The 23,947-nt window shown below is 53.1% G+C and overlaps 10 protein-coding genes across 10 annotated transcripts; 3 read left to right on the top strand and 7 right to left on the bottom strand.

The window, feature by feature from the left end:
• Positions 1-496: 496 nt before the first annotated feature.
• On the bottom strand, positions 497-1,866 carry GUITHDRAFT_104173 (hypothetical protein; the record flags this gene model as incomplete). Its single annotated transcript, XM_005837288.1, has 3 exons — positions 497-563; positions 763-869; positions 1,225-1,866. The coding sequence occupies 3 exons, from the start codon at positions 1,864-1,866 to the stop codon at positions 497-499; spliced, it is 816 nt and encodes a 271-aa protein (XP_005837345.1).
• A 366-nt stretch (positions 1,867-2,232) lies between these two features.
• GUITHDRAFT_104172 (hypothetical protein) lies at positions 2,233-5,594 on the top strand (the record flags this gene model as incomplete). The annotated part of the gene is made up of 14 exons (XM_005837287.1): positions 2,233-2,799; positions 2,849-2,934; positions 2,978-3,074; positions 3,121-3,186; positions 3,233-3,282; positions 3,599-3,689; positions 3,737-3,769; positions 4,271-4,320; positions 4,365-4,473; positions 4,521-4,766; positions 4,817-4,840; positions 5,002-5,053; positions 5,182-5,206; positions 5,261-5,594. The coding sequence occupies 14 exons, from the start codon at positions 2,233-2,235 to the stop codon at positions 5,592-5,594; spliced, it is 1,830 nt and encodes a 609-aa protein (XP_005837344.1).
• Positions 5,595-5,919: 325 nt separating this feature from the next.
• GUITHDRAFT_67286 (hypothetical protein) lies at positions 5,920-6,873 on the bottom strand (the record flags this gene model as incomplete). The annotated part of the gene is made up of 1 exon (XM_005837286.1): positions 5,920-6,873. The coding sequence occupies one exon, from the start codon at positions 6,871-6,873 to the stop codon at positions 5,920-5,922; it is 954 nt and encodes a 317-aa protein (XP_005837343.1).
• Positions 6,874-7,866: 993 nt separating this feature from the next.
• Positions 7,867-8,628, bottom strand: GUITHDRAFT_67083 (hypothetical protein; the record flags this gene model as incomplete). Its single annotated transcript, XM_005837285.1, has 1 exon — positions 7,867-8,628. A coding segment is annotated over one exon (762 nt), but the record flags the coding sequence as incomplete, so codon positions are not given.
• Positions 8,629-8,973: 345 nt separating this feature from the next.
• Positions 8,974-10,068, bottom strand: GUITHDRAFT_67200 (hypothetical protein; the record flags this gene model as incomplete). The annotated part of the gene is made up of 2 exons (XM_005837284.1): positions 8,974-9,299; positions 9,546-10,068. Coding segments are annotated over 2 exons (849 nt in total), but the record flags the coding sequence as incomplete, so codon positions are not given.
• A 1,588-nt stretch (positions 10,069-11,656) lies between these two features.
• GUITHDRAFT_104170 (hypothetical protein) lies at positions 11,657-13,714 on the bottom strand (the record flags this gene model as incomplete). The annotated part of the gene is made up of 9 exons (XM_005837283.1): positions 11,657-12,199; positions 12,242-12,316; positions 12,369-12,418; positions 12,473-12,638; positions 12,686-12,944; positions 12,992-13,149; positions 13,197-13,376; positions 13,429-13,514; positions 13,654-13,714. 9 exons carry the CDS (start codon positions 13,712-13,714, stop codon positions 11,657-11,659), a joined length of 1,578 nt encoding a protein of 525 aa, XP_005837340.1.
• A 621-nt stretch (positions 13,715-14,335) lies between these two features.
• Positions 14,336-15,035, top strand: GUITHDRAFT_135499 (hypothetical protein; the record flags this gene model as incomplete). The annotated part of the gene is made up of 6 exons (XM_005837282.1): positions 14,336-14,419; positions 14,469-14,528; positions 14,577-14,651; positions 14,703-14,741; positions 14,801-14,846; positions 14,893-15,035. The coding sequence occupies 6 exons, from the start codon at positions 14,336-14,338 to the stop codon at positions 15,033-15,035; spliced, it is 447 nt and encodes a 148-aa protein (XP_005837339.1).
• A 469-nt stretch (positions 15,036-15,504) lies between these two features.
• Positions 15,505-16,598, top strand: GUITHDRAFT_67257 (hypothetical protein; the record flags this gene model as incomplete). Its single annotated transcript, XM_005837281.1, has 4 exons — positions 15,505-16,114; positions 16,184-16,281; positions 16,334-16,425; positions 16,475-16,598. 4 exons carry the CDS (start codon positions 15,505-15,507, stop codon positions 16,596-16,598), a joined length of 924 nt encoding a protein of 307 aa, XP_005837338.1.
• Positions 16,599-16,723: 125 nt separating this feature from the next.
• On the bottom strand, positions 16,724-18,171 carry Mnd1 (Mnd1/GAJ meiosis-specific interhomolog recombination protein, meiotic nuclear division 1; the record flags this gene model as incomplete). The annotated part of the gene is made up of 9 exons (XM_005837280.1): positions 16,724-16,794; positions 16,928-16,986; positions 17,051-17,114; positions 17,165-17,188; positions 17,231-17,472; positions 17,526-17,569; positions 17,621-17,698; positions 17,791-17,909; positions 18,114-18,171. The coding sequence occupies 9 exons, from the start codon at positions 18,169-18,171 to the stop codon at positions 16,724-16,726; spliced, it is 759 nt and encodes a 252-aa protein (XP_005837337.1).
• A 133-nt stretch (positions 18,172-18,304) lies between these two features.
• GUITHDRAFT_104167 (hypothetical protein) lies at positions 18,305-19,789 on the bottom strand (the record flags this gene model as incomplete). The annotated part of the gene is made up of 9 exons (XM_005837279.1): positions 18,305-18,464; positions 18,528-18,586; positions 18,633-18,701; positions 18,753-18,815; positions 18,872-18,919; positions 18,964-19,203; positions 19,254-19,298; positions 19,349-19,507; positions 19,553-19,789. 9 exons carry the CDS (start codon positions 19,787-19,789, stop codon positions 18,305-18,307), a joined length of 1,080 nt encoding a protein of 359 aa, XP_005837336.1.
• Between the last annotated feature and the right edge of the window lie 4,158 nt (positions 19,790-23,947).

Raw genomic sequence — 23,947 nt, 5'->3', positions numbered from 1 at the left:
TCTCCCCCTCCCCTCCTCTCCCCCTCTTCCCCTCCCCTCTTCTCTCCCTCCCCTCCTCTTCCCCTCCCCTCCTCTCTCCCTCCCCCCCTCTCTCCCTCTCAATCCCCTGCCTTCTAACTCGCCGTGGCAGCCGCAAGGTCACCAAGATGAAGATGCAGGCCATCGGCACAGCCCCTTACGAGCCTCCAGATCCTTTTTCTGGTGGATGACAAGAAAACAACACAAAGACGCGACCCCCTGCCTTCATTGCACGTATGATGGGGAGGAGGAAGAGGAAGAGGAAGAGGGAGAGGGAGAGGAAGGGGAAGAGGAAGGGGAAGGGGAAGGGGAAGGGGATGAGGAGGACGAGGAGGACGAAAGGGGGAACAGTACAGACTGCTCTGTCACGCATTCCTCATAGTAGCCGCCCACATCGAAGCAATCTTGAAACTTTGCCTTGGGCCCTCTCCTTCTCCCCCTGCACAGCCTTCAGACTCAGTAGCCTTTCAACCCGAACTCACTTCCTGAAGGACGGATCGTGCCCTCCGCTTGTCTCCGAAACCACTCGGAAGTCAAGAGAGACCCTGCGGTCTTCGTCATCCTCCTTCTCCTTCCCCCTCCACACCCCTCCTAATCCTAATCCTCCTCCTCCTCACCATCGTCATCATCATCATCATCACCACCACCACCACCACCACCATCACTACCACCACTATCAACGTCGTCGTCGTCATCATCATCATCATTCCCTTTCTCCTCCTTCCCGGTCTCCTCTCCTCTCACCGAGTCTTCTGCGTCAAGTTGGGCTTCGTGAAGTGTCTGCACTGATTCCCGTAGAAGCGGCAGAAGGATCCATACTCGAGCTCGATAGGATGAAAGTCTCCCTTCCCCTGCCTCCAAAATCATCCTCCTCCTTCCTCCCTTTCACTCTTCTTCTCTACCATCCCTTACTCCCTCCTTCCCTTCTCCTTACTCCCGGTCCCCTTCCTTGCTCCTCCTGCCTTCTGCCCCCCTCCTCCTCTCCCTCCTCCTCTCCTCTCTCTTCTCCTCTCCCTCCTCCTCTCCTCTCTCTTCTCCTCTCTTCTCTCTCTTCTCCTCCCTCCTCTCTCTTCTCCTCTCCCTCCTCTCTCTTCTCCTCTCCCTCCTCCTCTCCTCTCTCTTCTCCTCTCTTCTCTCTCTTCTCCTCTCCCTCCTCTCTCTTCTCCTCTCCCTCCTCTCTCTTCTCCTCTCCCTCCTCCTCTTCACCGGCTCAGACTCGATCCACAAGGAGTTGGTATCCCAGACGGGGGAAAGGGGGAGCCAGAAATTGATCTCGCTGGGCTGGTGGTGGTACTCCATATCCGTATGCATCTTGGTCGTGCTCTTCCTGGGGTCGAGGCCGCACTCAGCTGGAACCATCACCCGCAAAGTGGGAGCACGCTGAAACTGGAGAGCCCCTCCTCCCATGACCTTGGAGACGACCTCTCGTATGAACCTGTGATAGATCTCGTCGAAGACACCGTAACTCTTACAGTCTCCCTCGCTCACGCTCAGGTACCGGCCGCTCCTGTCTCTGTCAGCGTTCCACATCTTCTGGAACTTACTCATCCTGAAGTTGTTGTTGTCAACATACCACTCCGTCACTTGATGCAGATCTCCGAAGGGAACTGACTCGTCGATGCCGAGGACTGACCGAACAGCATCCTGGAACGGGTATTGCTGCGTGTCGAAGCCAAAGTACCGCTCCCTTCTGATCTCCGCAAGACTCTCTTCGTCCACTGTGACACTCCTGGTAGAGGGCTTCATAGAGAGCTCTCGTGAGTTTCGCTTCATGCTCCATGCTGCTGCGCTCCTCCTCCTTCCAGGGAATCTCGTGCACGATACCAAAAGACCGAATTTCCTGCCCATCAGCATAGAGCCAACATGACTGCCTCCTCCGGCGAAGCTTTGCGCCTGCCTGAGCGAAGCCATGACCAGCAGCATGCAGCCTCCATGCAGCCGCATGAACGCGCGTGAAGCTGCCCGAAGAGCAGACGACGGGGGAGAAGTTGGAGGGGGGGCGGGGGGGGGGGCAGGGGCGGGGAGGGGAAAGGGGGCGACAGGAATCGGGGAAATCGGAGGCTGCCGAAGAAAAGGGAAAGAGGGAGTGGTAAACGATGGCGGGGGTGTGGCCGGAGGAGGTGAAGTACGCGACGTGTCTTGACGTCTCCCTGCTCTCGTCTCAGGTCCGCTCCTCCATCCCCCTGCCTCTGCCTCGCATGCAGCCCTGACAGCATGCAGGATAAGCGCGCCATGAGGAAGCGATGCGTCCCTGGAGTCGAGCTCTCAAGAGCGAGCGGGTGGGTGAGAGTGGTGGCGAGCAAAGACTGGAGCCGCCATGAAGTGATCGGGGAGCTCTGCGGAGAGATGTCTCATGGAGGAGAAGGGAGGGAGAGCTCTGGTCGGTCTGTCCTCCGCGTCAGCTTCCATGCGCAGGGTAACGAACTGAACTTCCTTCGGCATCGGTCGCAAGTGGAAGCTCAAGAGAACGTCAGGATGGCGGGGAACTGCGAGGTAGTCATGGCAGTTGTCCGCGAGATCCCATGCCTGCTGGTTGTGAGCACAGAGGAAGTTCGCGAGGGTTCAGAACTCATTCTAGACAACTCAGAATACTCCATGGAGTCAAACACCTATGTCATCGGCAACGACAAGTTGCACGTCACTTTCTCACTCTCTGATCCCATTCATGCACAAACGCTATCAGATGGCAACGTGAAGGAGGGAGCTAACAGCAGACCTTCATGGCCGACTGACTTGTCCTACTCTCTTGAACCATCGCTGACTCTTGGCAAACAAGACAAGGTCGCGCCATCCTTGCTTCTCGTTTGTCTTTGCTGAGGAAATCTCACAGGAGGATATGAGGTCGAGGAGGCTACCCGGCGTCTCTGTTGTCCGAGTCGAGCATGCCGATCATCCTGCCTGCGGGCAGTACATGCTGTGAGCTTCGTGTTTGCCAGTATTCTCGTGATTTGGCGATTAGGTGTGCAGCAAGACCATGGTCTGCCGGGAGAGTTTTGGGGGAATACACGGGGAAGGTCGGGAGGAGCCTCCATACAGGAGACTACGTTGCTTGCCTGGTCGACCCCTCCTGCCTCCTCCTCGTCTGATCTCCCAGCTCGACAGATCGGATACGAGGGAGATACTGCTGGATCCCTGAGAAGTCTGCTGACTCATTCGACCATGATCGGAGTAGAATGCTTTCCTATGACCGCGTGACTTTGACCTGCTTGTCAAGATCGATGCTTCGACCTGCGGCAACGAGATGCGAATGATCAACGACTACAGGTCATCCCAGCTCCTCCCCCTGTCCTACCCCTGCCACCCTCTCCCCCTCCTCCTGTCCTACCCCTGCCACCCTCTCCCCATCCTCCTGTCTCCCCCCTGCCAATCTGTACCTCCTCCTCCCGTGTAAACCTCTTCCTCCCAGGGGCATCGCAGCAGCATCGAACTGCTGCTTCTCGCGGTCGTGGATACGAGGAGCTCCGGCCTTATTCATCGTCACGACGAGACAAGTGGAGGAGGGGGAGGAATTCCTCCTCGACTACGGCCATTTGTACCTGCAGCTCAGTGTTCTCACACAAAAATGATGCTTCATGTGCAGATATTGGGAGCATTTCTCGAAGAAAGAGGAGGGTCAGTTGAAGCAGCATGTGAATAGAGTGGAGGACAGTGAGGCGTTGGAGGTAGAGCAGGTGCGAATATCGTATGACCCACCCACAAGACTGATGAGCTTGTGCAGGAGCTGCTGGAGATGATGATGCAAGCGGAAGAAGTATGACATAACAGAAGAATGATCTAGTAAAACCCAGGATCCGATCACTCCCACTGTCACATCGGCGAGTTGCATTAAACGCGTCCTGGACTACCAGGCCGGGGCCCGCGGCAAAAATCAAGCCCGGCCTAGTCAGTGACCCGGCATTCGGGGCGTCGCCGCGCCTGTATAACTGCTGTAACTGCTGTCTTTATAAGTTCATGTCCAGGGAGGCCGACAACACAAGAGGATTGACGCAGGAATGGGGAAGGAAGGAGCTTGATGGCTGATACCTCGCTTACTCTTACACCCCATTGACACCCGACTCTCTTCATCTCCTCTCTTCTACTCCTTTTCTTGACCGAGCGAAGTTGTACGCGTCGGATTTTGTGACTTTCAAGATTTCTTGAGGGCTGTCAGGTTGACTGTGACCTGAATAAAAGATCCTGTTGGATTCAAGCAGATTGTTTGAAACAACAATGAGAGCTCTGTCATGGTTCTGTTTCGTATTGTTGGGCACAGAAATCTCGGGCTTCGCTTGCCATGGCCCTTATTCTGGAACTCTTGGAAAGGTGTTGACGGATCACAGTTGCAAGCTCACACAGTTGAAAACAAGAGCTACTCGTAACGCAGTGTTAGGCTTGCAGGCTGCAGCCAAAGACGTATGGAGTGTCGTGGGTGCCTCCAGCGCTCGCGGGAACCAGTACTATGGAGGAGGGAACATGGTAAAGTGTCCTATGCGAAGTGCTTGTTTTGACCTCCTCCGGAACAGGCTGAAGATGTTTGCACATGGAGGCACGACGTCGAAGGGACGGGAATTGAACTTTGGAAGGGATCTTTCGGCTGGTTTGACTTCATGAACTACGACGGAGCTCCGGTGGTCCTGTGCGATACTTGGGCTGTATGCATTGAAAGGCCAACTCAAGTTTTCCCTTCGGGGGGTTCGCAATACAGCATGTTGCGTCAAGCTGCAACGAAGAAAACGCTGGAAAACTACAAGATCAAAGATTTCCTTGAGGTATGTCACGCTCTTCTCGCTACCACTGCTGCTCATTCCCGAACAGGCAGGAGGTTGGAGCGCAGAAGTCCTCGGTGACTACATTCGTATCAAGAACAAATACTCGAGCAGACAGACTATAATCTTGACTGAAGACGGTTTCACTTTCTTTGGAGCGAGAGGAACTGCAATCAGGGTGTCTCAAGTCAGCTCACCTCTGCTGTTTTGCTCCATGATTTTCTCACGTGTATGGCAGGGTGGACAAGTGCAAGAAATTCCTGCTGCAGAGGCGCTGAAAGGACTAGAGGGTCTCGCTTGATGTAGACTACCATATCAGTAAGGATTCTTGCCATATAAAGACTATAACACAAACACAGAAGAGATGGGAGCATCTCTAGCGCGGCTGACAGTTGCAAACCTAACTTGACCAACGCAGAGGAGCTCCTCTGCGTTGGTCAACCGTGAGGGCTGCGAGCATCACATGGGACCGACGGATTCGTGGAGCGATGCCGCAGCCGCAGCAGAGTGATCAGCGTGACGGTTGAAGATGCCAACCCATCGGACACTATCAGCATTGCTTACCTGGAGGTCGCAAGAAGACGATGCCTCTGGAGGGGCTCTAGTTCCGGTAGTAACACACGACTGAAGCAGCAGATGTACTGCAACGTTGAAGTGCCTCAGCAAGACGCAATGACTGAAGGCGCTCGGATCGGCCCAATCACCATCTATTATGGTGGAATCTCTTCCAACAGACGCTCGACGTGGAGGATCGCTGTTGGGGAGAAGCTGGACGACACAGCTGAGCATCTTAGCGTTCATTCAGCATACATCCGAATAATCATCTTGTGAAACTCTTGCTCATGCTCATGCTCATGCTCATGCTCATGCTCATGCTCATGCTCTTGCTCATGCTCTTGCTCTTGCTCTTGCTCTTGCTCTTGCTCTTGCTCTTGCTCTTGCTCTTGCTGTCTTGCTCCCGCGCTTTTCACTTTCTCGCCATGTCGTCCTCTTTGCGAATTGGCGAGAAAAACTCACAAACTTTTGATAAACCTACCCCACCCCCCACCATGAGCTATGGGTGACGGAAGCAGAGCTACGACCTATCTGAGATACAACAAAGAGGAAGAGTCAAGATGGTCATCATGTTTAATCTCGCATCATCCTACAACAAGCATCAGTCGAAGATTCGGACGATCTCCCGGATGTCCCTGCGGCACAGAGGGCACTGTGTCCCTACAACGCTCCTGCACTCAGAGCAGAGGCACTTGTGGCCGCAAGGCAAGATAGCGTAATCGACCTGGTCAGACAGGCAGATCTGACACTCGCCCCCCTTGTTGGTGTCTGCAGGGGCTTTGGAGTGCAACATCAGGAAAGCATCTTCAACCTGCTCCTTCACCTGCGTGAAACTCGGTCGCTCGGACGGGTCTGGTCTCCAACATGCCTGCATGATCTCGTAGAATCTCGGGTTGCAGCACTCCGGCTTCTCGAGCAAGTGGCCCAGGATGATCTTTCGTCTCAGCTCCTCGTCCTCTGTGACGGACGCGTACGGCACGACAGAGCAGTTAGTCCACAGCTCCCACAGGGTGACGCCGTAGGACCAGATGTCGCTCTTCTCTGAGAACTCCCTCCTCGTCATCACCTCTGGAGCCATCCATCGCAGAGGCCCACCAGTCAACTCGCCATAACGGCTTTCACGGCTGAGGCTGGCCGGGGCCGCGGCGGTCAATCGCAAAGAAAGTCCAAAGTCTGAGATCTTGACTCGAATGAGCTTCCTGTCGTAGTAGTCAAAGCTGAACACCAGGATGTTGCGGCAGGCGAGGTCCCCGTGGACTACGTTGTACACTGACAGCTGCATCATCCCGTCGCACACCTGCTTGCCGACCTGCAGTAGCACCTCGTCGCTGACAGCCTTGCTGCTCTGCTGAGCTTTCTGAAGGAGATTGTCTAGAGAACCTTCCGGAGCATACTCCATCACTAAGGCATAGTGACCGTTTCTCAACTGGGTCGGGCAGTAAAACTTTGCCAAGTGCGGATGATTCCCAATCAGCCGCATGATCTCTACTTCATTGCGGAAGGTCTCCATGTCGTCGTGTTCTTTGCCTCTGAACTCAAGCATTGCAACGTCCATGAACGTCTCGTTACCATCAGGCGTCTTTTGCCTCCATTGCGCTTTGAACATGGACTTGTAAGTACCTGTGCCATGGGGAAGCACATCGATAAGGAAATTAGAAATGTCGACAAGGCTCAACTTGCAGTCTTGAGATCCGTTCTCGATCACCAACTCGCACCCTAAGCTTTCCTTTGACATGGCATGCGAGGCCTCATCTGCAGTGCGAGTGTTGACTGTGTTTTTGATCCACCAGCAATAACATCCAATCATCCCCAGGACGAGGCATCCCGACACTGACGTTCCAACCGCCGTCAGCAAAGAAGCCGAAGTTCCCGATGGAGTCGCGGTCGGCTGCACTTGAGACTTGGAGGACAACTCCGAAGGTATCGCAGCTTGAATGCTCTCGCTACACGCAAACGAAGCTATCCCAGATGTAGATCCTTCCGCACACGCCAAGCAGCTCGAGGCCTTTGAGCCAGCTGAATAAGTTCCTGGAGCACAGGCTGTGCACGTGGTGGACCCTGCCGTGCTGGAGTAGGTTCCTGCTGGACACGTCGAGCAATAGGATGCGCCTCCGTCGCCTGAGAAGCTTCCTGGCTGGCACGCCGAACATGTCGTGCCGCCAGCAAGAGAAGAGAAGAAACCGATGGGACAACCTGTACATGCCGATGCCTTGCTGACTGATGAGAAGCTACCTGCCGGACATGCAGCACAAACCGATGATGCTTCCGTAGACCATGTCCCTGATAGGCAAACGGAGCAGGGTGCAGCTCCTATACTTGACTTAGACGTTCCTGGAGCACACTTTGAGCAGGACGGCCCTGTGTTTGTGTGACCAGCTGGACAGACACACGAAGTCATTGTGCCATCGCTGTACGCGTTAGCTTCACATTCTTTACATTGAAAGTTTGAGATGCCGTCCTTACATCCATCGATTACGCGATAATTCATTTGACATCTGCACTCCCAGCAAACCGAAGATCCAAGAAAAGTTGAAAAATGTCCCAAACCACACACTGCGCATGCCGACGCCCCGGGCTCTCTGCTGTAGCTCCCCGCCGCGCATGCTCCGCACGCCGACGCCCCGGGCTCTCTGCTGTAGCTCCCCGCCGCGCATGCTCCGCACGCCGACGCCCCGGGCACTCCGCTGTAGCTCCCCGCCGCGCATGCTCCGCACGCCGACGCCCCGGGCTCTCCGCTGTAGCTCCCCGCCGCGCATGCTCCGCACGCCGACGCCCCGGGCTCTCTGCTGTAGCTCCCCGCCGCGCATGCTCCGCACGCCGACGCCCCGGGCACTCCGCTGTAGCTCCCCGCCGCGCATGCTCCGCACGCCGACGCCCCGGGCACTCTGCTGTAGCTCCCCGCCGCGCATGCTCCGCACGCCGACGCCCCGGGCTCTCTGCTGTAGCTCCCCGCCGCGCATGCTCCGCACGCCAACGCCCCGGGCTCTCCGCTGTAGCTCCCCGCCGCGCATGCTCCGCACGCCGACGCCCCGGGCACTCCGCTGTAGCTCCCCGCCGCGCATGCTCCGCACGCCGACGCCCCGGGCTCTCTGCTGTAGCTCCCCGCCGCGCATGCTCCGCACGCCGACGCCCCGGGCTCTCTGCTGTAGCTCCCCGCCGCGCATGCTCCGCACGCCGACGCCCCGGGCACTCCGCTGTAGCTCCCCGCCGCGCATGCTCCGCACGCCGACGCCCCGGGCACTCTGCTGAAGCTTCCAAGCTCACAGTTTGTGCACGCAGATGCTGTGCTTTTTGACCAAGTTCCTCTCATGCATGCTGAGCAGAATCCATCGCCGATGACGCTCTTGTAGGTTCCTTGTGTACATGCATCACAACTTCCCTTTGTTTTGTTGTAGTATCCGAGTTTGCAAAGGCAATCATCTGTAAAAGCATCGTTTGCATATTCAACACAGTTTGGCAGGCCTTGTTCTGTTTGTACCCAGGATGGCCATGCGCGATGACACTGGATAAGATTGTGTGTAACGTCAATGTAAATGTTGGCAGGAAGACTCGCAAATGCTGAGGAAGGGATGCAAGAGATGCTATTGTACCTTAGCCCGAGGGAGATGAGGCTGGGAAGGTTGTGAAAGATGTTTGTCGGGTAGTTTTTCAAGTAATTTCCATAAAGGTCGATGTAACGCAGCCTTGTCAGACTGTCAAAGAGCCTGTCCGGAAGGCTCTCAAGCTTGTTGTAGTACAGAGAGGCTTCGTTAAGGTTTGAAAGATTATCGAACAATCCAGCTGGTAGCGACTGGAGCATGTTACCTCCAAGCCGAAGGTATGCAAGGTTCTTGTTGTTGTTGAAGACACCCGGAGGTAGAGCTGACAGCTTGTTCCAAAGAAAGAACAAATTAAATACTTGGGTAAGGCTGTCAAACACCCCAGCCGGTATCTCCGTCAAGTCATTGTAAGATAGATCAAGAAGGCTCAGTGACGGCATCCCTTGGAACACGTTGCTCGTCAACGACTTGATCCCTCGTGATGATAGCGGTAAGGAGTTTTGGCAGTCATGGCTGCATGTGCCTTGTCGCATGAGCTCCCCACTGCTACTCACCACAAACGTGCAGCCCCCGCATTGGACATAATCGAACGTTGAGACGTAGAGCTGCTCCAAGCTCGTTAGGTTTTGGAAGAGTTCATTCGGTGCCTGCGACATCTGCAGGTCGTACAAGATCAAAACCCTCAAACTTGAGAGATGGTCGAAGAGCCTTGAAGGAAGTGATGAGATCTGGTTGCCTTGAAGATACAATATGTTAAGCCGTGAAAGATTGTTGAACAACCCTGCCGGCAGGCTCGTAAGGTCATTGTTGTAGATCCATAGCATCCATAGCTTCGAGTTGGCATCGAAAACTCTTGCTGCAAGGCTGGTGAGCCGGTTGTTGTCTAGGTAGAGATACTCAAGTTTGACAAGCTGGTCGAACACTGCTGCTGGCAATGACGTGAGTCTGTTGATTCGCAGGTTCAGGGATGTTATGCTGGTGAGGCCGTCGAAGACTCCTGATGGCAAACTCGTAAGGGAGTTGCCAGCCAACCCAAGGTATTGAAGCTGAGTCAGTCCCTTGAAAACGTCGGGGTCCGAGATCTGAGATATTCGCTTGCTGTATAAGTCCAACGAGGTGCATCCTGTGCCGCAAGCAGCTTGTCTTGTCAACACTCCGTCCGCGGAGATTGTGAAGGTGCAATCTCCGCATGATACTTGACTTTGTGCCATTGATGGAATGGGGTGAAAGATCAGAAGAAGAAGAATCAAATCTCTCATGCTGTCGAAGCTTGGTTATCAACCTTGAAGGAGAATGATACGAGAAATGACAGGAGGACTCCTTGTGCAGCCGTAGGAAATTGTACCCCTCTATTCCACCCCCCTCCCGTCTTCAACCCCACCCCCGCTGAGCTTGTATCTAGTGATCCCTTATTCAGGTGGGTGGTTTGGAGGCAGTGGAGCTTCCAGGGGTGGGTGGGGGTAGTCGACCATAAATTGATCATCTCAAGCTATGGAAGACCAGCTGAGCACGTCAAGATGCCGAACCTAGTACCCCCACCCTTTCAGTAAGCCTATCAACCACCGGACTCCGCGGCTACCCATTTTACTCTACACTACCGAGTACCTTGCGCCACCAAGTAGCGCACGTGACTTGGAGGAGGACTAAAACGATTTCACTTGATGAGCTCTGCCTCGCGGTATCTCCTGCCCGAAGAGTTCTGACCTCCTCTCGGAGATCCAGCAAGCGGGCCACTGCCTGGATCACGGTCCGCAGGTCAAGTTGATTTTCATCTCTCACCTCAACTAAAGAAAGTGGGCAGGGCAGACCCGGTGATAAAAACCATAACCGTAATAACTGCCACCGCAAATAGAGAATGGCCTGCCGGAATGCTGGATGAAGGAGAGCAGAATGAGGGAGGCGAAGAGAGAGGGAGAGACATAGAGAGGGTTCTCAGTTTCAAAGAGGAGTGATGAGGAGGAGGCTTGGTGCCATTGCCGTATTCAGATGTCTTGGAAGGAGGGGGAGACAAGCACGGATGAAAAAGTGATGTTATGTTCCTATGTTCTCATTGTTGAGACAAACAGGTCAAGGGAACATTAACTTGAGATGTTCTCACTGCTGAGGGTAAGTTCTCTTTCTGTGTCCTCACGCTCAAACACGCTGACATACGGAGCAGAAAATTTCACTCGCCGTCAGCATCCCTGCCGGGACGGCGACAGCAGAGCCATGGCACACGGAGCAAAGCAAAGACTATTATCAGACAACCGGAGACCACATGACCTACTGTAGAGACTTCGATGGGTGAGGGTGGGATGACTTCACAGCTGAGTGATTGAGAGTTGTCGTGGTAGGCAAGCTTTCATATACACGGAGAAAACAGGATGCCATGATCCAGCTGATTTCTACCGTGGAAGCTACTACAAGGTACATGCATCCTTCTTTTACGACTCAACCTCATCCTCCCTCAAGATCCAGGCGGCTGGCTCCACACCTGCAACGGCAAGCAGCTAAATTGATAGCGAGAGAACTCGTGAGAGGTAAGAGCAAGACCAGTAGGGTCGATGTGTTGACAATCAGCACTTCGGGCAGTTGCGATGAAAGTTATGATCTTTTACGATGCCTGATCACGATGCCTGCAATAATCCTTGCCAAGTTGTAGAGAAAGAATGTATTAAACATCGAATGTTTTACAGATTGTTGCATCAGGTTGGCTGCAATATTTACAAAGTTGTGACGATATGAAACAGCTGCTAGAGAAGAGGAACGTTGTATGGGCAATCAACCTTTCCGGGCCTTTCCGGGATTTCAAGATTTTCATCACATCCACTCGTCATCGCTCGTTGAAGATGCCAGACTTTGAGCATCAGACCCTTGTTCACCATCGCACTTCACATCCCTCGAGTCCAAAGCTTCCGAAACACCTCCATCATCACTCGTCTTACCCTTCGTAACTGCGACCTGGTATGCGCCTGAGTCACGGTCTTGCTCTCGGGTTCTTATAGAAACGGCAGCTTGCTGGTCCTCCTCCTCCTCCTCCTCCTCCTCCTCCTCTCCGTCTCCCTCCTCTGGATGCTGCGAGTAGGTGAAGTCTGGTTCATCCGCATCGATCGGGTCGTCGTCGTCGCAGGTCTGAAAGTTGGGTCGGATCGCAGTCTCAGCCTCCTCCGGCGAGAAATCTTCCCCATGATCGCAGTTCTTGAATGTTGATGACGGCACAGCAGCGGTGCTATACTCGATGCCTTCAATGCCCTTCTGAGGCACAGGGCAAGTCTTGGTGTGCTCGTGGGGCTGACGAGATCGCTTGGGGAACTTGTACTCCTTGTTGTATACAAACGTTGGTGTCAAGAAGTGTCCTCGAACCTGAAGAGCATAAGGAGAATCGAGGCGACGGGATGGATATACCGGGGGGAAGTTATGGACGAAGAAGGGAATGACTTCTTTGTATCCTTGAAATTTTCGTCCCCCGCAAACTTTCATCTGAAGAAGCAAAATGAGTTGCAAGAGTCGCTCTTGTCTGCGGGAACGAGACCTCGATGCTGCCTGAAGGAGAGACGACGAAGATCTTGTTGGCCTCCACACCTTGCAAACACATCAAACAAGACATACGGCACAATAAATCCTATCATCGCATACCCGCATCCAAGTAAAAGTTCACATCAGTCCCTGAACCCCCGAATGCCGCAACGAACGGCTGTGCCCTCTCGCTCGCATCATCCGCGACATCTGCTGTGAAGACGTCCACCAGAGCACTGACGGGATCATGCAGCCCGTACTTTCCCTTCCCCACCACTGAGTTCATCTGAGCATCCAAAGAGTCACAGGACCCATAACTACACCTTCACTCACCACATATCTTAGAGAACTGTCACATGACGTCAGCAGCGCTCCCGCAGGGAGTCGCAGGTAGCAGTCCCCCGGGTCCTTCTGCCTCCCATCCTCTACCGGATGCCCGCGGATGTTGCTCATCTTGCTGCGGATCTTGTCGAACCAAGTCATTGGAGACGAGGTAAGGAAGGCGATGCGGTATCCCGAGGCGTCCAGGTAGACAAGCAGCTCACAGACATCTTCGAACGGCTGCTCCCATCCCAGCGATCCACCAGAGTGTCTGGGCCTCAGCTTCAGCGACCAAGCTCATGTGCTCCTCCCACTCACCGTCCCAGTGTGATCATCTCAGCTCCTCGCGCTAATCGAGCTTTGGCAAAGATTGACGATTCGACGCCGAAGATGACGACAGGGTCGGTGGCCTCCCAGAGGAAGATCGAAGCAGTTGCTTCATAGAGAACGGATCCTGTGTGTGCTTCGAACTTCACCTGCGCCCCTAACATCACATCGCATTGTGCAAGCAAGAAACCCAAACCTCGTTTCTTCCTAATTGGAGATCCAGCTGAGCAAGGCAGTCTTGCGAGGGCACATTGGACAACCCTTGGTCTCCTTTGTCGAAGTAGCAGTTTCCATCCTTCTCTACTTTCATCTCCAAGCACTCGCTCACAACTCCATTGATCTGCACTTTCACTGTTGCAGTTTGCCAGGTTGTCATCTGAGCAACGAAAATTTGGAGATTAGAGGGGTCAGACATGTCTCCATATCACCAGTGAGTCATTCCCAACACGGAAATGCCATCCCGTCGACTTCATCGTACCGTCATCGTGCATGATGATGACTATATCCATCACACCTGCAACCGGACACATGAGCTTGTTCAGAAGTAAAGCAGGAAAGGAGGGGCAAAGGAAAGCAAAAGAGATATGAGAAGTTCATAGACAAAGACACATCAGTCTCTTCATCGCCTATCAATTATCTTCTCCTCTCTTCACCTGTTCGTCTCCTCCCGCCATCCTTCAGCCATCCTAGCGATCCCAGCGATCCCAGCGGCATGGCAGACCCGGTTCCTGTTTCACCCCCCTGTTCAGCTTTTCATTGTTGGGTAGGGTTATGGGTGGGGTGTAAGATCAGGTCTGCCTCAGCGAAAATCGAAACTCGTCATGGCGGCGACGGCCGGGCAGAGAGGTATGCGTGGTGACGGAAGGGGGAGAAGTGGTGGTGGAGGAGGAGGACCAGAATTAGGAGTAGACAGAGAGAAGGAGGGAGGGAGGGAAGAAGAGAGGGAGGGAACGAAGGAAATTTTGAATAAGGGCAGTGATCCGATGATCTCAGATGGGATGTCAGAGGCGGAGTCGATAATTAGCAAGTTCAGATTCATCTAGGTGGAGTTGAACTTGTATCGTCTTTCGAAAGAAAGATTGGTCAGTACTCCAGCGACGATATGGCTTCATAATTCTCATCTCATACAGTTCGCAGTTGTTTTCAGTTTGGCGCTGTTCCTGTTGGTCGACATCTGCCAGGGATACGTCTCCCCTCTGCTCCATCTCCGCTGCTCAGCGAACGAGAAGCAGGCATGTACAACCCCAAGCACTGTGGTTGCAAGGAGGCAACTCTTCAGCGGTATGTGTACTAGTACAGCGCAGAACAAGACGAGACAATGCTGACACCTTGTCGATGCTGACTCAAGCAGGCGCTGCTGCTTTCATTCTCGCTGGCGGGGTCGCACCAGCCCTTGCAGGAGAGGATGGTGGTTTGATGGTGACCAATCGGAGGATGATGTTGAGGAATATGTGACTGTCGGAAGCAGCAAACTGAGTCTGGAGTCAAGTACAAGATCCTCAAGACCACCACGGCGCCGGGAGACAAGGTAAAAGCTGGTTCCACTCTGAATGCTTGTTGATCTTTTGGCCAAAAGTTTGGAATCGTCGAGACTGCAGAGGATGGCGACCTTGTGATCCTCTCCATCTTGGCCAAGACGGCTGATGGAAATGTATGTGTGTCCTTCCTTCCTTCAACGTCGTGGTGACGGCTCATGTTGCAGGTAGTGATGGATACATCCAAGTCGCGACAAGGTTTCGCGGTCAGATCCTGCAGAAACACAAAATCGTCCAAACGTCACACTCATGAGTCTAATCACAGGTTGCTTTGGGCAAAGGCAAGACAATCAGAGGGTTGGAGGACGGAGGTACGTCGTGCCATGCCGCCCTTCGGAGATCTGACCATTCCGATAGTGAAAGGAATGAAAGCTGGAGAGACGAGAGTGCTGTATATCCCAGCAGGACCTCTGACCGAACCGATCAAGCAGGATGTCGAGATCGAAGTCACGTACGAGCGCAAGAGTAACCTGATGAAGATGTTTGGGTTTGGCAGCTGATGTCGTTGAGGCTGCAACATGCCATAGCATCAGCTTTACACAGTGATGTAGCCGTCTCTCAGATTGAAGTTTTGAGCGGCTGTGAATGAACGAATTTTCAACTGAAAGAAACGGAATGCTCAAAACCTTGAACTTGCGGCACAAGAATCTTCTCAGCAGCTGAACAGGAGTGAAGCCATGTTCACTGGAACGAGCCTAGAAGAGAGGAGGGAAGAACAGCTGAGATGGTGTGAACCTGAGCCGCAGAGAGAAAGAGGGGGTGCATGCAGATACGAATAGGACGAGGGAAGGGGACGGAAAGTGTACTCATGTAGACAGGGGTGGTGAGATGGGGGCAATGGGGTGGTGGGTGGAAAGCATTCGATCCTCTGCAATGGCGTTGCGCCTCTTGCTCTTAGCGGCGTCGCTTGCTTGCTGCTCTGGCTACATAACTCAGCCCTTCCCCATGGCAGGACAACGGAAGGAGAGCATGCTGACTTGTCGGCTCCCTGCGAGACCCCGAGCATCTTCGCACGTCCTGGTGTGCAAGGCAGAGGAATCTGCGCCTAACAAACTCAGGAAACTTCTAAAGCAGCCAGGGATCCTTGTCATGCCCTGCTGCTTCGACGGGTTGTCTGCGAAGTTGGTGCAGAGGGCAGGATTTGATCTCACATTCATGAGCGGGTTCGCCACCTCAGCAGCGAAACTTGGGCTTCCTGACACCGGGTACATGAGCTACGGGGAGATGGTGGACGCTGGAAGAGATATCTGCTCTGCGGTTTCAATCCCGGTAATAGGTGACGGGGACACGGGATATGGCAACGCCATGAACGTGAAGCGAACTGTGCGGGGCTACGCTCAAGCTGGGTTCGCGAGTGTGATGATAGAGGATCAAGTAGCGCCCAAACGCTGCGGTCACACCAGGGGGAAACAAGTTGTTTCCAGAGAAGAAGCCATTCAGAGAGTGCAGGCAGCGGTGGATGCAAGAGATGAAGGCGCCGACATTCTCATCCTGGCCCGCACAGACGCGCGGGGGTGCATCAGCATGGACGAAGCTCTCGAGCGCGTTCGGCTCTACGAGAAGGTCGGGGCAGACATCGGTGAGCGAAAGCTTTTCGTGAAGTCTCCCATGTTCTGCTTGCAGTGAACTGACTGAAATGCGATCTCAGTGTTTCTCGAGGCCCCGCAGTCGATTGAGGAGATGAAGATGCATTGTGAGGCTGCTCCCAACACACCCAAGTTGGCTAACATGCTGGAGGGAGGGAAGGTGGAGCAATCTCGTTGGCGGGGTCTTTGATTGATTCATCTCAACTTGACAGACTCCCGTCCTGCCACCCAAGGAACTAGAGAAGATGGGATACAAGATAGCTGCCTACCCACTCACTCTCGTCAGCACGGCCGTCAAGGCCATGTGAGCGATGCAACACTTGTGCCTGGTTTCTATGGTGACTATTTTCCAGGAACAAAGCACTGGAATCACTTAAAGAAGGTCGTCCTGTCGATGATATCCTCGATTTTGCAGAGCTTAGAGATATTGTTGGCTTTAATGATTATTATGCGGAAGAGGAACGATACAAGCTTTAGGCAGTGGAACAGAGGGGTTCAGATTCGACATACATATAAAGTGATTGTGCAGTACAATTACCATCATCCTTTTCTGAAACATCCTAGCTCATTCACAATCTTCTTTCACAATCTTCATTCCTTGCTCATTCACACTCTTCGGGCTCTGGCAAGTTGAAATATGCCCAATCCACTTGCTGAAGGTCTTTTTCCGCAACTGTTGATCAAGTTAAGTGAGGGACATATGCAGATCAAGACAAGGTGTAGACGTTTGCAGCAAAATTAACGTGAGCAAATTTGGAAGTGACATATGATTCAATCGATAGGAGAAATGCAGAATGTAACGATACTTTCAAATCTGGCCTCGATGTCGTTGTCACTCATACCATGTTTCTTGCAGAAGTAATACCTGAATGGATAATCAGTGAAACGAAAGCGCACATTGCATGTAACGATAGCTTTTATCGGAATACCTCACTGCTTCCAGATTATTGCCCCACAAAGTTGCTGTTTGGAATGCTTTTGCAAGATCATTTTCTGGAGTACAGGCAGTATTAGATTGCCATTGCAGAAACTGAAAATTGCACCTAGTTTTTTCAATACTGCTGGATCTACAAAACACTCTCAGATGAGATGAGTGTGATATTTGGTACCTTTGTCCGCATACTTCTTCAATTCCTCTTTCAACTGCTCCTCATTTTCTTTCAGCTTCTTATGTTCTTCCAGGAGTTTTGTCCTGGATGTTGTAGCTTCTCGAGCAGCTGCAAGCTCTGTCTTCCTTTTTTTCTCGCTATTCAACTTGGAAAGCGTGTTGTCCACTTTAGATTGCAATGACTCTAATCTTGAGCGCTTCTTTTGTCCTTCTTTGCTCGGAAGAGACCAATAGAAGTTACCCCTGGAGAAAAGCAGGATCTTCAACATTGTTTAGAATCGAAACATCCTCCTTACGAGCCTATCTTGTCTGTGTCGATCAGGTTGTCATCGCATAAAGACTGCAACCCAGCAAAAAGACATCAACATGAATTAGAAAATCATTTCTCAACCTTGACAATATCTGGTATTTGCATCCCGGAAATCCCCTTTTTGGATCCAATTTTTTCTATCTCTTTCATAGAGTACACCTTTCATTCAATCATCAGTTCTTGAAGACATCTCGAATTCTTTTGAAGATATGATTATCACATAACAGAATCAACAACGATGATATGTCTACCTGTGCATCTTTGAAGATGTCGAGGATGCGGCGGCGCTTCTCATCCATGCTCACTCCCTTTGGCGGCATGGCGGCAACGAATCTCCAAGGCGGGAAATCTGAGGCCACAAACTTTGTGCCTAAAAAAACTGGTGTAAAAGAAAACTAAAAAAAAAGATCGGGAATATTTGTCGAGGGTGACAAAGGCATGCAAGCTAAGTGTCTGATTTATTTCTCTAATCATTTCAGCGAGTCAAAGAAAGCGTCCTTCTCCATCCTCCTGAGCAAGGAGCGTCAGTCGGAACCTGACGATGGTGAGCTAACAAGGCGTTGTACGATCTCACCGATTCCGAAGATCCATCTCTCTTCTCTCACTCCATAGCACTGCAACGTCATTGCCATAGCATTAGAAGCACACAAGTATCCTCAACTGCAATCCTTACCGGGGCTTTCAGCTCTGCTGCCATGGCTAGGAGATGCGAATCCATGTGTGCCCGTCAAGTTCATCTTGTTGAGATTGAGATCCCACAGTTGATCACTTCTTCGCCTGAAACACGTTCTCACTCTCCTTACACTCTGACATGACGGTATGCCTGCTTCTTGATTTCCTCAACACCACGGGGTCTTTAATGCCCGTCGTAGAATCCTCGTCATCGTGGGCAGCAGAACTCGAAGGATTTGACTTCACTCTGTTTCTGCAGATAATGAGATGGGATTAGATATACAGGTTGAGACTTGAACGATAGAAGGAGCATCACGTTCTCTCGGCTGGCTCGCGCTCGTCCGGGTCAAGGCCATTGTTGATTCTCCTTGTTCTCTGCGCTCTGGTCAGCATCCATGAAACAAGGATAGAGCGTTCCCACTCGGATTGAGGCTCTTTGTGATTCATATGTCTCGTAATACACTCTTGAGTTCTTTAGCTTGTCTTCGAGCTGAGATGAAACAGAGGGCTTTCAGCGGAGGAAATCCATGTAATTTCTTACCTCAGCAATGTGTGCAGTGCAGGCATTGAGTTCATGTCGCAGTTTCTCGGCAGATTGAATCTCCTGCACACAAGAAGGATAAGTATCAGACAAGTTGCAAAACAATCACGTGATTTTACCTTATCTACAAGCATATGGCTCTTGGGAATCAAATTCTTGCTCTTCACCTTGCAGTGAGTCAAACGAATGGAAAAAACTTGTTACAAAACACCTTGATCATGTTGCCATCGTCCAGAGCTACTACACACTTGTGATTATCACCGATTCCATCTTCAACCTCAACTATCGTTCCAATTCTCCAGTTGAGCTCAGGTTTGTTCACAAGTTCTTTCAGCTGCACTCGATTGCCTGGTGCGAGCAACTTCTTGGTGCGAGGGGAGAGGTCGTGGAGGAGGACTTCGTCGTCCTCCGACTTACTGAAGCGTCTTCGTGATGAAGGATGGATGAACCCCTGACGTCGGTCATGGTCAGCCAAGCTCCATGCTGCTGAGCATGACTCACTGGTACACTCACATCCCCTGTGCGGGGAACAATGGGTGTACTGGACTAGCACCAAAGGAGTCAAAAAGCTCCTCAACCCAAACACAGGGAGCAACCTCAGCGTGCTTAAACCCTAGCTCGTGCTTGACGTTGTCTGGGCTGACTTGGATAGATGCGCCATGGGGCATGATGTCAAGTTTCACTATCCAGTAACTGCGCTTCTTTCCTATGATAACTCCCGCTTCACCGTTATACTGCCTCTCGTCATCTCTCTCCTGCCACCATATGATGCCTCAAAACAAACATGGAGGTCGAGATACCAAGTTGTACAGGATCACACGTGACCCGTACCTTGGGCATTTGTTGAGTCTTGGAACACCGTCCCGTAGCTCATACTCTTTGCTGAAGTTTTCGAGATCCCAGGCGCTGGGAGAGGCAGCCCGTACTCGCAGGCGAGAGGGGGTGGGAGATGAGAAGGAGGAGGAGCGCATGCGGCGGGTCGGAGGGTCATGATCAAGCTGCTTGTGGTGGGAAGGAGAAGCGCCTGACGCTGCCATCGCACGCGTGAATGGGGGCAAATGAAAGTTCGTTGCAGAAAAAAAATAGTCAAGTTCCATCAGACCAAAAGAGTGGAAAAGTTGAAACCCTCCGACTCTCTAAAAAGGAGGACGAGGACTCAGAAACCCTATCGGAAGTTCGGAGGTCCTGCGAGGAGGACCGCAAGGCCCGGCCCATGTGAGAGCGATACGGAGGCTGTGATTGGGCAGCCTACCTTCAAGGCCCCGGGCGGCCCCGGTCACCGTGAGAAGGCTCGGCAGGCTCAACTTTTTTTACTCAAAGTTAAGTTAAAGATCAGTACTGTGACCACTAGCTAGGCTCAGCCTAGTTACCGTCTGAATGGTGCGGCCGGGCGTACCTGCGGAGCCCCGGGCCGGCGTAACAGATCCGCAACAATTCGTCACATCCACTGTAACAGTTCTGTATCGTGCCGGCGTTGAGAACTTTGAACAAGGAAATGCAGAGGGTGGCTAGGGAAGGGAGGAGGAGCAGACCAGACAATGAGACGAGGAGATGAGGAGATGAGCGCAGAATTAAGATGAAGGATCATGAGATGATTATAAGTTGCCCGAACATGTGACTGGAGATATGAATTATGATCCGCGTAAAGAAGACAAGATAGGTGTCAACATACCGATGATGGAATCAGGAAAGCTTCAGTGCGTGAGTGACCGAGAGGAAGTAGTGACTGGAGGATCCTCACAGCGATAGAGGAGCTTCTTGTTCTTCTCACTTGTTCCACAGAGAAATCCAATGCAAAGAAAGTGATGTCCAAGACCAAGGTAGCCGACAATAAGTCAAAGGTCTTCGGACAAGTGGTTACTCAGTTGCCTTGTGAGAACGGTGAATCATGCTCCTGGTTGATGGCCTCACCTGACAGCCTCCTCTCTCTTCACTCAGGAGTCCCTGCTGTTCTGGACTTTCTGTGCAAGCATGTGCTCTCGGAAGACTTGAATGAAGTAGCAATCTTTCGGTCGAGGCCGAGGGAGCTGGAGGTGATGCATGTGTTTGTGACAGAGTAGGATAGGGTTGTGATGGGCATGCGATCAGATCAAGCGGCTGAGGAGGGAGATCGAGGAGCTCGCCTTGGAGGAGATCGACCTTGACGAGTATGACTCTCTCACTATCGGATACATGATCCTCTCGTTCTTAGAGGAGGTTCCGGACCTCCTCCCGCCTGACATCGACTTCCTTCAAGCCATCTACCATCAGAACGAGAGCTTGCAGCTGGCAGAGCTCAAGGCTCTCTTCCGCCAGCTCCCAGATGTCAGCAAGAACGTTATCTTCTACGTGGTCAGGTTCATCGGAGACTTCGAGAGTCAGAAGTCTTCCAACAGGCACTCGATCTCGGAGCTGCTGCCTATCTTCTCCCGCAGCCTGTTCAAGAAGCAAGTGCTTGACAGCAAGAGCCCCTCCAAGATGGAGATCCAAGTCGTCGAGTTCATGAACCTTGTTATGAAGTTCATCAACGACCTAGAACAAGGAGGTTCCCGCGGCAAGGCAGGCAAGGCAGGGGCTGACTCGTCGCTGTCCTCCCCCTCTCCCATGCTGTCAGTCCCCTCCCCTGAGAGAACACCTTCCAAGTCTGCTCTCGATCTTAGCGATGCCGCAGCTCAGCTGCCTGTCGTGCTGGATGAGGGAGCAGCAGCCATCAAGCAGCTGACGGACTCGAATCAGGCTATCAAGGAGCTTCTGTCTCACCTCATGGCCAAGGTAGCACCTCGCACTCACCGCCTGCTGCTCCCGCTGAGCGTCTCGCAGGTGGATGGCAGGAGCAACGAAGGGATTGTTGACGAGGTGCTGGAGCTGCGGGAGAGGCTGGATGAAGTTGACAGGCAGCACGCGCACCTGATGCAAGTTGTAGAGGATAAACTCTCCGAGCTGACGACCAACAGGAGCGCTCAGGTCCGTGTGGGGGGTTCGGAGGGGTGCTGCTTGCCTGACGATGCAGCAGGCAACGAAGGACCTGGAGAGAAAGATGGACAACTGGATGCAGTCGATACACTCTCGGATCGAGGAGCTGGAGGAGAAGGCAGGGGACGATGACTCGCACTTGAGAACCTCTCAGGGCCCTGAAGCAGACCTCAGCCCTGCCGTGCAAAAGGCGATCGAAGACGCTGTTCTGCGGATGGAGAAGACTAAGCAAGAGGAGCAGGAAGCATGGAGGAGCAAGGTCGAGGAGGACCTGCGGGCCTGGAAGGAGGAACAAATGAAGGAGCTGCATCGGGAGGCGGCGGTGAACGCTGCCAATGCCGTGAAGCCTGTGATCAAGGAGGCCGAAGAAGTGTTGGCGAAGATCGAAAACAAATCGAAGGAAGCTCCGCCTGAGACGGAGGCAAGGAGAGTTAGCGAGAGTGAGGGTACCAGCAGCGAGTTGAACAACGAGATTTCATCTCTGAAGAAGAAGATGATGGAGGTTGAACAAGACAAAGACAGACTGGAAGAACGGATAGACGATATCCTGTCAAAGGTGGAAGAAGCAGAAGACAGGTCTCCTCGACGGATTAATAGGCTCCTTGGCTAACTCTTTGGCTGTCTGCAGCATCAAGACAAGTCAGAATGAAGCGAAACAGATGTCAGACAGGCTGGACGACATGGAAAAGGTGACCGTCTTTTGTTCTCAGCAGTCATATCAGGCATTGAACCTCGTTTGACCTCCTTGTCCGCAGTTAACAAGCAAACTCGCGAAGCGTCAAGAGGAGCACGTGACCGAGCCGCCGGACTTGAGGGACCTGCGAGCGAGGATGTCGGACATGTCACAAGACGTCACGAGCCTGCGGGAGGAGCTGAACAAGTCGCTCAAGGAGGAGGGGAACCTGGCGACTTCGCACTCCGAGCTTCAGAACAGGATGTCGGAGCTCACGCGCAAGGTACCTCCTGAATCTTACGGGTTTCCTTGTTGAGGTTTGAGCGTGCAGGTGAACATTCTCAACTCGATCGAAGAGCGAGTCTCCAACCTCGAAATGTCCTCCAAGAGCGAGCAGGGCGGAGGGGAAGGAGGAGAGGGGGAAGCGTCCGAGAAGCTGAAGAAGTTTGCCGCTGATCTTGAGAGTCTGCAGCAGCTCGTTGCCAGCAGCCCGGGCCCCGCGGCTGATATCAAAGAGCTTGAGGAAGCGCTGTGGGGTAAAATGAGCAAAGCCGAGAGAAAAGTTCTGAATGTCTCAGCTGGGGTTGTCGGGATGGTTGAAGGGCTGCAGGAACGACTCGACGAGCTGGAGGGCAGCAAGGAAGGAGGAGCGGCCAGGGATGAGCCAGAGCTGGAGGAGAGGGTCCGGGAGACGTTCGGGAAGATGTTCGAGGAGCTGATCAACCCTGAGATCATCCTGCTGAGGGAGTCCTGCCATGCTCTAGAGACGCTCGTAGGGAAGCCGATGCAGGAGGAAGAGGAGCAGGAGGCCTCGCGCTACGAGACGATCTTCGAGACCCTCAAGCACCTCAAGGTCGTCTCGTCCGAGCAGGAGAAGGTGGCTGGTCAGCTGGACTCCCTGGCCCTGCAGGTCGAGGAGGCCAGCGAATCTCTCACAGACGTCAAGGCAGAGCTGGGGAAGATCAGCACCCAGTCTTCGCCACCGCCGGCAGATAACAAGCTGGGGGAGTTGGAGAAACAGCTGGTGGAGGCAACGCGGGCGCTAGAAGATGTCAAGTCAACAGTCACTTCTCTGAGCGGCTCGCAGCAAGAGGTGAGTCCCGGGCTCCTGCTGGAGTTCAGCTGAGCCCGTGGCTGCAGGTGGAGAAGCACATGTCCGGAGCCGACGAGCGAATCACCGAGATGTACCTCCCAGCTCGACGTGTGCCGTGCTGATGTGACCTGCAGCTATGCGCGACTAGACCAGCTGGCGTCGAGCTCGGGAGCAGATCAGAGCCTGATGGACGAGATCCATAACATGCAGCTCGAGCATGAGTCGCTGAAGCGACAAGCCCAGCAGGTCTCCAGCTGAGGATGAGGTGTCGATAAGCTGACGAGGCGGACCTGACAGTTCAAGTCGCGGCTGGATGATTTCAAAACCCGAAATGATGACTACCAGGATAAGTTCAAGTACCTCGAAACTAAGATCGTCAAGGTAGGAGAGGAGAGGAGGGGTAGAAGGGAGGGAGGGAGGGAGGGAGGGAGGGAGGAGGAGGGAGGGAGGGAGGGAGGGAGGGAGGGAGGGAAGGGG

The sequence above is a fragment of the Guillardia theta genome, assembly GCF_000315625.1.
Source record: "Guillardia theta CCMP2712 unplaced genomic scaffold GUITHscaffold_15, whole genome shotgun sequence".
Classification (NCBI taxonomy): domain Eukaryota; class Cryptophyceae; order Pyrenomonadales; family Geminigeraceae; genus Guillardia; species Guillardia theta.
This window is presented reverse-complemented; position numbering and strand designations above follow the sequence as displayed.